Raw genomic sequence first — 13205 nt, forward strand, 5'->3', positions numbered from 1 at the left:
TTTTCATTTGATTATGCTGAAGTGTAAGTTACTTTGTGTAACATTAATGCCTGCCAACACTCACCTTTGTAATAGAATTACCATTAAGTGTAGCATTAGTTTGAATTATGCAGGTTTTTTTTAACACTTTTATATTCTTTAATTTTTTTTAAGATTTTTAAAAATTTATTTAATTTATAGAGCAAGTGTGAGAGAGAGGGAGAGAGCACAGAGCCCACCATGGGGTTGATCCCAGGACACCAAGATCATGACATGAGTAGGTTGCTTAACCAACTAAGCCACCCAGGTGCCCCTCTTTAATGTTTTTAAAATAAAATGATTGTCTCAATATTATAAATTTTGTGGTTGCCTCCTTACTCTAACATTCTTAAAAATCATTGCCAGTGACTTCTTTAAACAATTAATTGTCCTTGAAACAAAATAGTAATTTCTTTATTCTAGTGTCATTGTAGTCTTTTGAATTAGTTTCCTATTTTAACAATTCTGCTTAGGAGTTTATGGAAAGAATTAAAAAATGGACTCAGGGGCGCCTAGGTGTCTCAGTCGTTAAGCGTCTGTCTTCGGCTCAGGTTATGATCCCAGGGTCCTGGGATTGAGCCCCACATCAGGCTCTCTGCTCCATGCAAAGCCTGCTTCTCCCTCTCCCACTCCCCCCGCTTGTGTTCCATCTCTTGCTGTGTGTCTTTCTCTGTCCAATAAATAAATAAAATCTTAAAAAAAATGGACTCAAAAGTCATTTTGTATTTTGCAGATAGGTGTAAAATATGGGGTGTTTTTTCTGCTGCTTTAATTTACAATAAAGCATCCAAGCTGCACTTACCAGACCTCAACTACTTGGAACACCAGAAAAGAGGAGAATTTTTAAAAGACTATAGGCAAGGGCGCCTGAGTGGCTCAGTTGGTTAAGCAACTGCCTTCGGCTCAGGTCATGATCCTGGAGTCCCGGGATCGAGTCCCGCATCGGGCTCCCTGCTCGGCGGGGAGTCTGCTTTTCCCTCTGACCCTCCCGACCCTCCCCCCTCTCATGCTCTCTCTCTGTCTCTCTCTCTCAAATAAATAAATAAAATCTTTAAAAAAAAAAAAAAAGACTAAAGGCAAAAAATTGATGTTTGAAAGGCCACATTCTAAAACCTATTCTAAAAACTTTGTTTACCAGAAAACCTCTTCAGTTTTCAGAGCCTGAAATAGGTTTAAGAAAGTTGGCTGGAACAAACAATGAATCATGGAACACTTCATCTAAAACTAATGATGTAATGTATGGGGATTAACATAAGAATAAAAAATTAAAAAAAAAAAAAAGAAAGTTGGCTGGTATTTTCACCTACTTAGCAAGTTAGAAGCAGCAAGGATATGTGTACATTTATAGCAGTAAAAGGTAACATTTAACAGGGAAGGGAGAGGAAAGATCATTAAAAGCCAGTACTGTGACTTGAGAGCATAAGAGTCTAGGCAAACTTAATTAACAACCGTAGCGTAAAGAAATGATTATATGATGAGGAATGTGTGTGTAGTTTCTATATGCATCCATCCATAATTAGGATACTTAATCATTAATACAAGATTAAATTATATGTAGTATTATAGTATAACTTGTTGATAGTATTCTTTAAAAACTGCATTTTTTTTTTAAGTGTTTACTTCCTTATCTAAAGATTTACTTGTGGAATGGACCCCTTCATTTTCCTTGGCCTGATATTTGAGATATATAAAACTTCACATAATTTTAAGATAATGGGAGTATACAACTTAAATTTGGCTTTTGTGTTTTCTTCAACAGACAGCTGGAAATGATCCATACTGTTTTGTGGAATTTTATGAGCATCGTCATGCAGCTGCAGCACTAGCTGCTATGAATGGGCGGAAGATAATGGGTAAGGTAAGCTGTCATATTTAAAGAAGGTGACTTGAAATTTTTAAGTTGTATACAATTTTGTTTACTATTTATTTATTTATTTATTGAGAGAACACACAAGCGGGGGTGGCGGGGATGGCAGAGGGAGAGAATCCCAAGCAGGCTCCACGCTCAGTGCAGAGCCCAACATGATCTCACAGCCCTGAGATCATGACCTGAGCCAAAATCAAGAATCGGACACTTAACCAACTGAGCCACCCAGATGCCCCCAATTTGATTACCTTTCAGAAGCATTATATCACTTTATAGCAGGTCACATTTAATATTTAAAAGATGGAATAAAGCTTTTTAGAGGGCATGTTTATGTTGGTATTCTTCAGGATGCCTCACACATGGTAAATACTAAAATATTTGTTGAATTACTCAAGCTTGGATGAAACCTCTAGAACTTGGGATACTAATGGGGAAGAATAAAAAGAAAAATGATTTTTACTTTAGATAAGAAAGGTTAGTTGAATGTTAACACAGAAGTATGATTAGGATTTGCCAATATTTGAGAAAGTGTAGGTTAACCTAAAGAAAAAAAAAGAAACCTTTAAAAAAAAAAAAAATGTAGGTTACAAGGTAAGTATTGAAACTTTGACCAGAACTGTTATCCTCTTGAATGTTTCATCTCCAACATATGCCTTCCTGTGTGTTTATAGATGCAAATCTTGTAATATCTGATTTTGAACTTTATTTTTATGGAGTATAAATGTAGAAACATTTTTTTAGGAAGTCAAAGTGAATTGGGCAACAACCCCCAGCAGTCAAAAGAAAGATACAAGCAGTAAGTATATTTTATACTCTTTGAACATTTGTTTTTATTGTACACAGTAGTTTTATTGTAAAGCATATAAACATCGTACATGTTTGCAGTAATGTTTTGATCGTTATCCTAAGATATGATTGAATGTGTTTGTGTTAATAAATTTAAGAACAAATCTAATCTTTGTCATCAGGTAGTACCGTTGTCAGCACACAGCGTTCACAAGGTAATTGTATCTTCTTAAACATAAAATGAAATCTCTTGAAAGGGTATTCACTAACCACTTGAAGTTTTTTTGTTTGATATTGGGGGGAGGTGGGAGGGAGGGGGTCGTATTTCCATTTGTCTCTCTGGCAATATTTTTCCCCCTTCTTCCCAGTGTTGACCAAATGTGGCTTGTCCGCTACTTTGGTGCTATTTCAAGCTCTCTGACCCCCATGGTAGCAGCTGATGCCTTTGAAATACTTTCACCAACTAAAGGGCAAGATACCCTGCTTCCTTGAGGTCACGATCTGTGCTTCAAACCAGATCTTCTGATTGCTTGAGTTGCTCCTGAAACTCTGTTTCCCAAATGGCAACCCAATATGTTGCTTAAGGCCTGCCAAATGGGGGTAACTTTTCTTTCCAAATATACTTTGTCAAAGTTGATGTATGTGTTCCTTTTAAAGTGTTGATCCAACTATTTTGTATTTTTAAAGTGTTTCTTTTTTTGAACGTTGTCTTTTTTAAAAAAAACTTCACATATGGGATCGTTATTTCTCTCCAATGCTTTTTTAATGGCTCTGATATAAAGTGAAGGGATTACTGTTTTCATTCTGTTGCCTTCAGTCTTAGTTCACTTGCACATGGATTCACATAAACTGAATGGTGTAATGTCTGGGCAACCAAAACTGTTGGCTTTTGAGAAAACTGTCAAATACTTTAACATCAAACTGTTGCAATGCAAGGTATTTCTTTGATTGTTCTTCAAAAAATATGGTTAAACCAAGTATATCATGTAGCTAGCTTCAGTCAGTTGTCTTACTGAGGCAAATCTAGTCTACATAACTCACAGTACCACTATTTTATTTTAATTTTAAAACCTTAATGTAGTGGTAAACTGGATAAATGTAAATAATCACTATTAAAATGGTAATTAAGTCATTAATTTTTTTTGCAAAGCTTGTTAAATATTATTTATTTTCTTAGGCCAGTATAATAATTGGCTGTAAGTAGAAATATAACTGTCAGTTTCCAGTTAGATATATCAGTCTTTAAGAGAGTCTTTCCTATATTATCACCTTCATTCATTATGTGTAAAATTGATAAGATCTGTATAGATATAGGATAGTGTTTTACTTATACTTAATCCATAAATTAAGATTATTTTATTGAATAGATTTTAGTATATTTTAAATTCTAAAATTTTATTTTTCTTTTCAATCCCCCTTCCTTCCCCTTATAAGATCATTTCCATGTCTTTGTTGGTGATCTCAGTCCAGAAATTACAACTGAAGATATAAAAGCTGCTTTTGCACCATTTGGAAGAATATCGTAAGTAACAGAGGATAAATTTAAACTGATTTTAATTAGAAACAGGCTTATGTAGAAGTAATTTGAAAATCTGTTATGAATTTTAACCCTTCAATATAATTCATTATGTTGTTTAGAGACTATTTAAGCCATTAACAGCCAGAGATTGTTTTCCCATTGATAAATCTTTGGTCTTCAATTATTTTAAAATCCTTTTTCAGTTAGCATTAGCTCCTAAAAGACAAATTTGCTATTGTACATATTTCTTGTGTAAGTGTCTTGCTTAGCTTGGTCATAATCTTTAGTAATCTTTTGCTGTGACTAAGGAATTTAGACCCTTGGGACACTTCTATGATACCATGCATTTTGTGTTAATATATTTTAACAAAAAGAAACCTTAACAATTCAACCTAAAAAGCACAGTTGTTAAATATTAATCCCCAGGTATCTACCCTTTTGTTGTTGTTGTTACTATTAATAATAATGCCTTTTAGTATTTTGTGGAGCACTGTCTTGCTTGCATTTGTTATTAATCATATAGTTTAGGCCCTTTGTAAGTAGCTCGCTCAAGGTAGTGTTCATCAAAAGAATTTTAATATTTTGAAAAGCATGCCATAATAGAGTAAGAATAAGTTGATTATAGTATTTTCTTAGAAGTACTTGTTGAATTTAGAAAACAGAATTTTTGGGTTTCTGGTTGCTTTTTTAATGTTGTTCCAGCTAGAAGAGTAGTAAAAAGGAAACTTTAGCTTTGGTTTGGTTTGAGGAACAGAACAACAGCAGAGATGAGAAGGTGAGGAGACTGGAAAGTAAATGCCAATAGTATTGGTGGTAAATTTGGGGAGTTTTTATTTGAAGAGTTGTGGTTCATTGGTAGGAGGACAAAAATGAACAGTGACCAAGGAATGGCCCTAAGTAGAGGCTAACTTTAAAGGCAGTCAAAAGATTAGGGTTTATAAATGGACTCTCTTGTTGGGCAACATTTTTCTTTGTCTGTGAGAACCAATTAGGAAAATAAAGTTCTAGTTTCTTGATTGTTCCTTTTAATCTTAGGGTTTTGATGATGGTTAGCTTGCTTTCAAATACCTAGACAGGAAGGTGTTAACCTTTGGCCTCTCAAAAGCTCTATAAATCTCTGTGTACAGAATTTTGTGTTTGTTTTCATTTTGGTGTGGAGTATCTTTGTAAGTTTTATCCTATTTTCAGAGTAGTCACAGGACCATAAAAGGATTAAAGAAGGATAAAAGAACCCTGATCTAGATCTTTGCTGCTTCTTCCTTAGAGAATCCTTTCAGAAATAAGTAAGACTTAAATATATTTCAAGGCTAACATATCCTGAAACTTAACTTTAAGAAGAAAAAAATTTTCTAACATTTTAACAGATTCAATAGCTATTTTATTAAATGCTTTGATTTTGACTGAAGTAGCTTTTCTGAAAACATGGGGATTTTAGTTTGGGATTAGATAAAGATTGTTTAACAATCAGTGAGTTTAAGTTAAATGATATTCCAATTTTAATAATGACTTTTTAATCATGGATCAGTAATTTCTTTTTGTTAAATATGTTGGTATCATAATTATAGCCTAGATTTTTCTTATGATCAACCATGATTATAGGTGTATATATATATTTTTTGGTAAGGCCTTTATAATTTATGGATTATAATTTTCAGTGGAGGTAATGTATATAATGTCTAAGTTTTCGGCTACCCAAGGAGTTAGTGTTTCTAAATTTAAAAGAATGATTTTCAGTTGGTAGCATCATTTCCTGATTTTTTTGTTAAAGGAGATAAATTGATAAATATATATTGAAAGGTTCTCATGATAGCCAGATATTCTCTGTAGAGATCCTCCAGCAGTACTTAATTTATAGATGGTGTGCAGTAAGTGGTGGCCTATTAAAATATTTAGTAGAAAAGATATAGTACTTTCCTGCCCTAATTTATACAGTTTATACTCTATTCCTTGAGTTTAGGGTAGTCTAACAAATTTTGGTATAGAAGTGAATCAGCTACCAAATTAAATGCATGTGTACCATACCGATAATAAGTATTTTTTCGTATTGAGAAGTGACTTGCATTAGTTGTCCCTTTTCACTACCACCTCTTTGTCATTTTGACCCTAAACACTTAATAAATCACTCCTAAATTAATCGAAATATGCTTATGTATACTTTAATATAAAATTATATTGCATGGCTTTCTGACTTGGGTTTTTGTTGTGAAAGTGCCTGTTTTGTTCATGTGTCCTGAGAGAACAAGCATTGTGACATACCTGGCTAACTTAAAAGCAGATTGCCTGTGAAGCACAATTTGAGTCCAATTTTTTGAGGTATGGAGTTTTAGCTATCATGGCTGGGTTTTTTTACTCAATCTCAAATAATAGGGCTCTGGTTATTTTGCAGAGTATCTCTGAAGAATGGACAGAATTGCCCTGGCTAACTACAAGCTACGGTTCACAGTGGATAAATGTTGGCGTGCTTTTTTACTTTCTGACTTTTTAAAATTTTGCTTTTATATCTTGTAGTTTCCAATCAATCTTATATGATTGCTATTTTAAAATTCAGTATAAAATCTTTTCTTATATAGTTTAAAACTAAAGTGTGTGTCTAGTGTTTTTCTTCAATGATTTAGCATTTCTGAAAACATCAAGTTCTCAATTTACCCATAGTCCAAAAGGGGGGTGTCGATTGATCTGAGAAAACAAAATAATTAATTTAGGAAATATACAGCTTCTCATTCTTTTAGTTTCCAGTTTTCTATTTTAATTTTTTTAATGATTAGGTAGTATATGGTGTCAAATAGAAAATTATCAGTTGCATGGTTCAAGAAAGCCATTCATCTAATGTGCCTGTGAACCCTATAAATGATTAAGTAATTTCATATGAATAGCTGCTTTTACCATGCTTAATATTTAAAAGTTTAAAAACTTTCTGAAATGGGAGGCAGTTTTTGTACAATATATACATATGTATTTAAGAAGTTACTGATTTGCATGTTTATTAAGCCTCATTTGCTAATACATGATAAATTTTATAGAATAAAAGGTGAATATGCATTAAAGGTTCATTTTAATGAAGATGAAACATAAAAATGAGTTGTGTGTGACATTCTCACTTGATATCCAGAGGAGACTTTGCAAACCTAAACTTCTGATTATTTCTGATTTCAGAGATGCCAGAGTGGTAAAAGACATGGCAACAGGAAAGTCTAAAGGATATGGCTTTGTCTCCTTTTTCAACAAATGGGTGAGCTCAGTTCAAAAGTGCGTGTGTGGTGCTTTAAGAGTAAAGACCAAAGATACTCATTTTGGGGCGCCTGGGTAGCTCAGTTGGTTAAGCCCTGCCTTCAGCTCAGGTCATGGTCTCAGGGTCCTGGGATCGAGTCCCTCATCAGGCTCCCTGCTCAGCGGGGAGTCTGCTTCTCCCTCTGACCCTCCCCCCTCTCATGTTCTCTCTATCTCATTCTCTCTCTCAAGTAAATCTTAAAAATAAAAAAATAATAAAAAAAATAAAGATACTCATTTTGTTTTAATAATTATCTTTCATCTGCCACTTGCTTATTTCACTGATAATTAACACCTTCACAAGAGGATACCTACAGAGATTACTAAAAAAATAAATAATCTTAAAAAAAATAAAAACAATAAAATGCTCCAATGGGTGGGGACTTTTTAGAAGTTATATACTAATGTATTTGAAAATGTCTTCTCATTTCTTTCATTTAACAATCATTTATTGAATACCAATTTGCATGGACTTGAAATTTCTGTGTTTTGTGGAGAAAAGGATAGTACAGTTTGTCAAATGAGAGGTGAGAATAGGGTATATACAGAAGGAAAAGCTTCATCTTCAGTATGTCAGTGGGATGAAATCTTTGGCATATCCTCCATACAATGTAATCATGTACTGTTGTTTTAAAAAATAAATATATACCATAGAAATCTTTCCATAGCTAGTACTTACGGAACAATAAAAGGAGTCTATAAATACTGATTATAGAAATATTTCTGTGGTAAATGAATTGAAAAGGCTCATTTGTGTAAAAAAGGGAGTGTGTATTTTTTGGGTATGTGTGTTCCTCTCACAGGGATAAACAAAAAACTTGCTGTGGAGTTTCCTGTTTGGGAGTTGGAAGTGAGCGGCAAATGGGGGACAGAGTTGGAAGCTTCTCACAGTATTGTACTGTTTGAAGTTTGAACCTTGTAAATGTATTATAAGTTCAAATAAATGATTTACCTCTTTTAGTGTGATAACTAAGGTTCAAAACAATTAAATGTCAGGGATGCCACACTTCAAAAATACAGGAGTGAAAGTGGGAGAATATATATATGCCTTGGAATATATACTAAGGTTTCGTTAACCTTAGATTTTAGTGTATTGCTTCTATGTTAGGACTGCCATTTGCCAAAGATAAGTTACAGAAACACTGCTGTACTTTCTGTGTAAGAATACCTTAGAGGGTAAAAAAAAGAATGCCTTAAAAAATGAGCCATTAGGAGAGCCTGACTGGCTCAGGATTGGAGTTCAAGACCCATGTTAGGCATAGAGAAATTTTTTAAGGGAAAAAAAAAAGTTTAAAGAAAATGAGCTATTAAAAGTTTTTGATAGTATGGGGGCACCTGGGTGGCTCAGTCGTTGGGCATCTGCCTTAGGCTCGGGTCGTGATCCTGGGGTCCTGGGATCGAGCGCCACATCGGGCTTCTTGTTCGGCGGGGAGTCTGCTTCTCCCTCTCCTACTCCCCCTGCTTGTGTTCCCCCCGCCCCGTCAAATAAATAAATAAAATCTTTAAAGAAAAAAGTTTTTGATAGTATGAAATGTATTTTAGAAAGGTTTTCTTTAATAAACAAGATATTTGAAATAGATACTGTATCCTTTCTTAATGGCTTTAGGTGAAGTTTATGACCATTGGTTATTGTGCCAGTTCCTTCTGACTTTTTTAAAAAATATATGTTTGCAGTTAACACCAAATATCATCAGACTTTTTTTTACTAGTTCCTGTGTCTACTTACATTGGAACTGTGTGGTTATTCCTTATATGAACTCTTACTATTACTATCCAGATACTTGCTATAACAGCTTGCAACCATTTTGCCCAAAGTTTATTTTCCAAATAAGAAATTTGCCTTAAAAATGTTTACATGGCTTGCAAGTTTGGGTAAGAGAATGTAGAGTGCACTGCAATTATATCTCAGCTGTTCACATAGTAACATGGTATCTTGGGATCTAATTGTTTATTTTGTTGTTTATTTATTTGAGAGAGCGTGGATGGAGGGGAAGGGCAGAGAGAGAGGGAGAAGCAGACTCCCCGCTGAGCAAGGAGCCTGACTTGAGGCTCAATCCCAGGACCCTGAGATCATGACCTGAGCTGAAGTCAGACACTTGACTGACTGAGCCACCCAGGCGCCCTGGGATCTAATTGTTTAAATGTGTTGTACAGGGGCACCTCCCTAAACCATTCTCTTCCTAGTGCTAAGAATGGCCTTGTTAAAACATAGATCATGATAATCTCTTAAAATCTTTTAGTTTTTTCCTCTGGCACCCTTTTTAGCTCACTAGATTCCACTGAAACTAGTTGTCTTTAACATGGCCTTTTTTTTTTTTTAAGATTTTATATATCACTTGAGAGAGCGAGAACACGCACAAGCAGGGTGAGGGGCAGAGGGAGAAGCAGGCTCCCCACTGAGCAGGGAGCCCGATACAGGGCTTGATCCCGGGACTCTGGGATTTTACCTGAGCTGAAGGCAGACCATTAACCGACTGAGCCACCCAGGTGCCCCAACATGCTTTTTTCAGATACATCCCAAACTCTTTCCTGCTGGAACACACTTCACAATGCTTTTCTCTTCACAAGGGCTTTGTTCCCTGGAGTTTTGACTTGGCTAGCTCCTGTTCCTCTCAGTGTCAGCATACATGATATATTTTAGAGAGAGCTTCCTTAATCATGCTGTCTGAAGTAGATCCCAAAGCCCATATTCTGTAGGTCATCCTTTTGTATTATTTAATTTTATTTTTTTAAAAGACTTTATTCATTTGATACAGAGGGAGAGCACAGGTAGGCAGAGGGAGAGGGAGAAGCAGGCTCCCCATTGAGCAGGGAGCCCAACGCGGGACTCGATCCCAGGACTCCGGGATCGTGACCTGAGCCGAAGGCAGATGCTTAACCGACGGAGCCATCCAGGCACCCCCCTTTTGTGTTTTTTTAATTTTTTTTTAATTTTTTATTTTTTAATGTATTTGAGAGAGAGAGTGCACAAGCAGGGGGATTGGCTGGCAGAGAGAGAAGCAGGCTCCCAGCTGAGCAGAGAGCCTGACATGGGGCTCCATCCCAGGACCCTGGGATCATGACCTGAGCCAAAGGCAGATGCTTAACCAACTGAGCCAGACAGGTCCTCCCATCCTTTTGCTTCTGTCATGGCATTTACCACAATTTGTGATAAGTTTGTGGCCCCAAAAGAATGTCAGCTCTGTGGCAGCCAAGACCATGTCTGTCTCATTAACCGGTGAATCCCTAGCACTTAATCTGCTGCCTAGAACATTGTAGCTGTTCACTTTTTGCTTGTTGGATGAATGAGAAACCAAATATTGTCACAAGTTTGTTGGATTGTATAAAGTGAGATTTTCATAATAGTCTGAGTTATTACATGAACTTTATAATAGCTATCTCATAAGGGCTTTGGGGCTCTGAACTTTTTCAGGTAATTAACATTCCCAAAGTCTGATATCCAAATAAAAGAGATAATTTAAAAGCACCATTGCATTTTAGGAAACATATTGTATATTGTGTATTTTATAAAACATTTTCATTCAGTAGACATTTGTGAAAAGCAACTGAATTTTCTCTACTGCTAATGGTCTTTCAACATCAACTAATGGTGGCTTCTTTGTCATTTCTAATGTTGTGCGGAACAGGATGCTGAAAACGCCATTCAACAGATGGGTGGCCAGTGGCTTGGTGGAAGACAAATCAGAACTAACTGGGCAACCCGAAAGCCTCCAGCTCCAAAGAGTACATATGAGTGTAGGTGTATTGGAGAAGAAAAGGAAATGTGGAATTTTGGAGAAAAATACACTAGATTTTAAATGTTAGAGCTGTTCCCGGAGACTTATTGCAGAAATAGATGAGAAGCAAATCAAGACTACTGTTCAAAATGTACTTAGTTTTCATTTTTGTAATTTTAAATAATAAATGATATTGTCTTTAATGTCAAGTCTCCTATTAAATAGAGAATATTGAGTAATTTTTTAGACGTTCTTGGGGGAGGTTTAATCCTCAATCAAATGTATTATGTATTATGCATTTTGGTCAAGGTAAAAATTACCATTATAGTAGGGTAGTTGATACTGCTTTTTTCTTTCTGAACATTTTATTTAATGAATTTAAAATATTAAACTTTTCCCTCCCCAGCAAACACCAAACAGCTATCATATGATGAGGTTGTAAATCAGTCTAGTCCGAGCAACTGTACTGTATACTGTGGAGGTGTCACTTCCGGGCTGACAGGTATGGGAGCCTTATTACCTGTGTGGCATTTTGAGGTTAATTTTTTAACTGAAAAGCTTAATGTCTGTAGGATTTTATATAACTTGGTGTGGTTTATTTTTGTTTTTTATCTAACAGAACAACTAATGCGTCAGACTTTTTCACCATTTGGACAAATAATGGAAATTCGAGTCTTTCCAGATAAAGGATATTCATTTGTTCGGTATGGGTGGTTTTTTTTTTAAAAAAAACTTTTTCCCCAAAAATCATTTTGAATATTTAACTTAGTAGTTTTCTTAAAAATGTACCTTGGTTGTAAAGAAATAGAAATTTCTCTAGCATTTAGCAGTATTTGCCACTGTGTTTTAGTGGCTCCTTCCTTGTAACCACAAGATCAATAAAACATTCTCTGTTAAAAGAAGTTTCTTCAGAACTACAGGATTTTTGGGAAAATATACCAAAGAAAATATACCATCTTACGGGCGCCTGAGTGGCTCAGTTGGTTAAGCGACTGCCTTCGGCTCAGGTCATGATCCTGGAGTCCCGGGATTGAGTCCCGCATCGGGCTCCCTGCTCGGCGGGGAACCTGCTTCTCCCTCTGACCCTCCCCCCTCTCATATGCTCTTTCTCTCTCATTCTCTCTGTCTCAAATAAATAAATAAAATCTTAAAAAAAAAAAAAAAAATATATATATATATATATATACCATCTTACTCTTTTGTGTGAAGTGCCTCTTATACCTCAGGCTCAGCTTGATTTTTAAAAATGGGTTTTATTCATAAGTACCTTAAACAGTTTATATTGGTGATTCTTAATATTCTTTTCAATAGGTTCAATTCCCATGAAAGTGCAGCACATGCAATCGTTTCTGTTAATGGAACTACCATTGAAGGTCATGTCGTGAAATGCTATTGGGGCAAAGAAACTCTTGATATGATAAACCCTGTGCAACAGGTGAGAGGATTCTTGACTTTGTAGAGTAATTGCTGGGCTAATAATAGGTTATTTTAAAATGAAATTATTGATAATCCTTGTTAATAGGTTCTAGCTAAATATATAAGGGCTCTTCCTGTATGTGTTATAGTTCTAGAGTGGTAGTTTACCTAACAGGGTGTTCAGGCTTTTTTCTTAACACTTGGTAGATTTATTCACATACTATTTGGAGAACTCACAAGCATGTTTGACTCAGTTGGAACAAAAGCTATAAATATATTTAGAGCCTTGGCATTTTTTCTATATTTTGCTGCTTACGTTTTTCCAGGCAGCTTTAATGGTTCAGATGTGATCCCATAAAGATTTCTGTGAGGGGGCACCTGGGATGACTCAATCAGTTAAGCATCTGACTCTTGATTTCGGTTCAGGTCATGATCCCAGGGTCGTGAAATCAAGACCCGCATCAGCTCTGTGCTATGCGTGGAGCCTGCTTAATATCCGCTGTCTTGCATGCTCTTGCACTCTCTCTCTTTAAGAAAAAAAAAAAAAAGTTTTCTGTGAACAAATTGTAAATGGAGCACCAAGAAAGGAATAAGAAAATCCTAAACTATATAAGCT

At 35.5% G+C, this 13205-nt stretch overlaps 1 protein-coding gene across 23 annotated transcripts in view; it reads left to right on the top strand.

The window, feature by feature from the left end:
* The window catches only part of TIA1 (TIA1 cytotoxic granule associated RNA binding protein), a 40940-nt gene that overhangs the window by 11731 nt on the left and 16004 nt on the right, over window positions 1–13205 (top strand). For 10 of the 23 annotated variants that reach the window (XR_010405597.1, XM_064572372.1, XM_064572369.1 and 7 more), the window contains 9 exons: window positions 1778–1876; window positions 2627–2681; window positions 2854–2886; window positions 4106–4193; window positions 7344–7419; window positions 11084–11192; window positions 11580–11675; window positions 11793–11877; window positions 12485–12608. Coding sequence is in view for 18 of the 23 variants with exons in the window: in XM_064572372.1 (XP_064428442.1) it covers window positions 1778–1876; window positions 2627–2681; window positions 2854–2886; window positions 4106–4193; window positions 7344–7419; window positions 11084–11192; window positions 11580–11675; window positions 11793–11877; window positions 12485–12608 (765 nt within the window). In the remaining 5 variants the exon portion in view is untranslated. Of the gene's footprint in view, window positions 1–1777; window positions 1877–2626; window positions 2682–2853; window positions 2887–3488; window positions 3608–4105; window positions 4194–5378; window positions 6162–6399; window positions 6504–6576; window positions 6643–7343; window positions 7420–11083; window positions 11325–11579; window positions 11676–11792; window positions 11878–12484; window positions 12609–13205 lie in introns of those variants that run through there. The other 13 variants (XM_045884814.3, XM_064572371.1, XM_045884813.3 and 10 more) reach the window with 10 other exon arrangements.

Source organism: Mirounga angustirostris, unplaced genomic scaffold (assembly GCF_029215605.1).
Source record: "Mirounga angustirostris isolate CCGP_5_RB_7025 unplaced genomic scaffold, mMirAng1.0.hap1 SCAF_10, whole genome shotgun sequence".
Lineage (NCBI taxonomy): Eukaryota > Metazoa > Chordata > Mammalia > Carnivora > Phocidae > Mirounga > Mirounga angustirostris.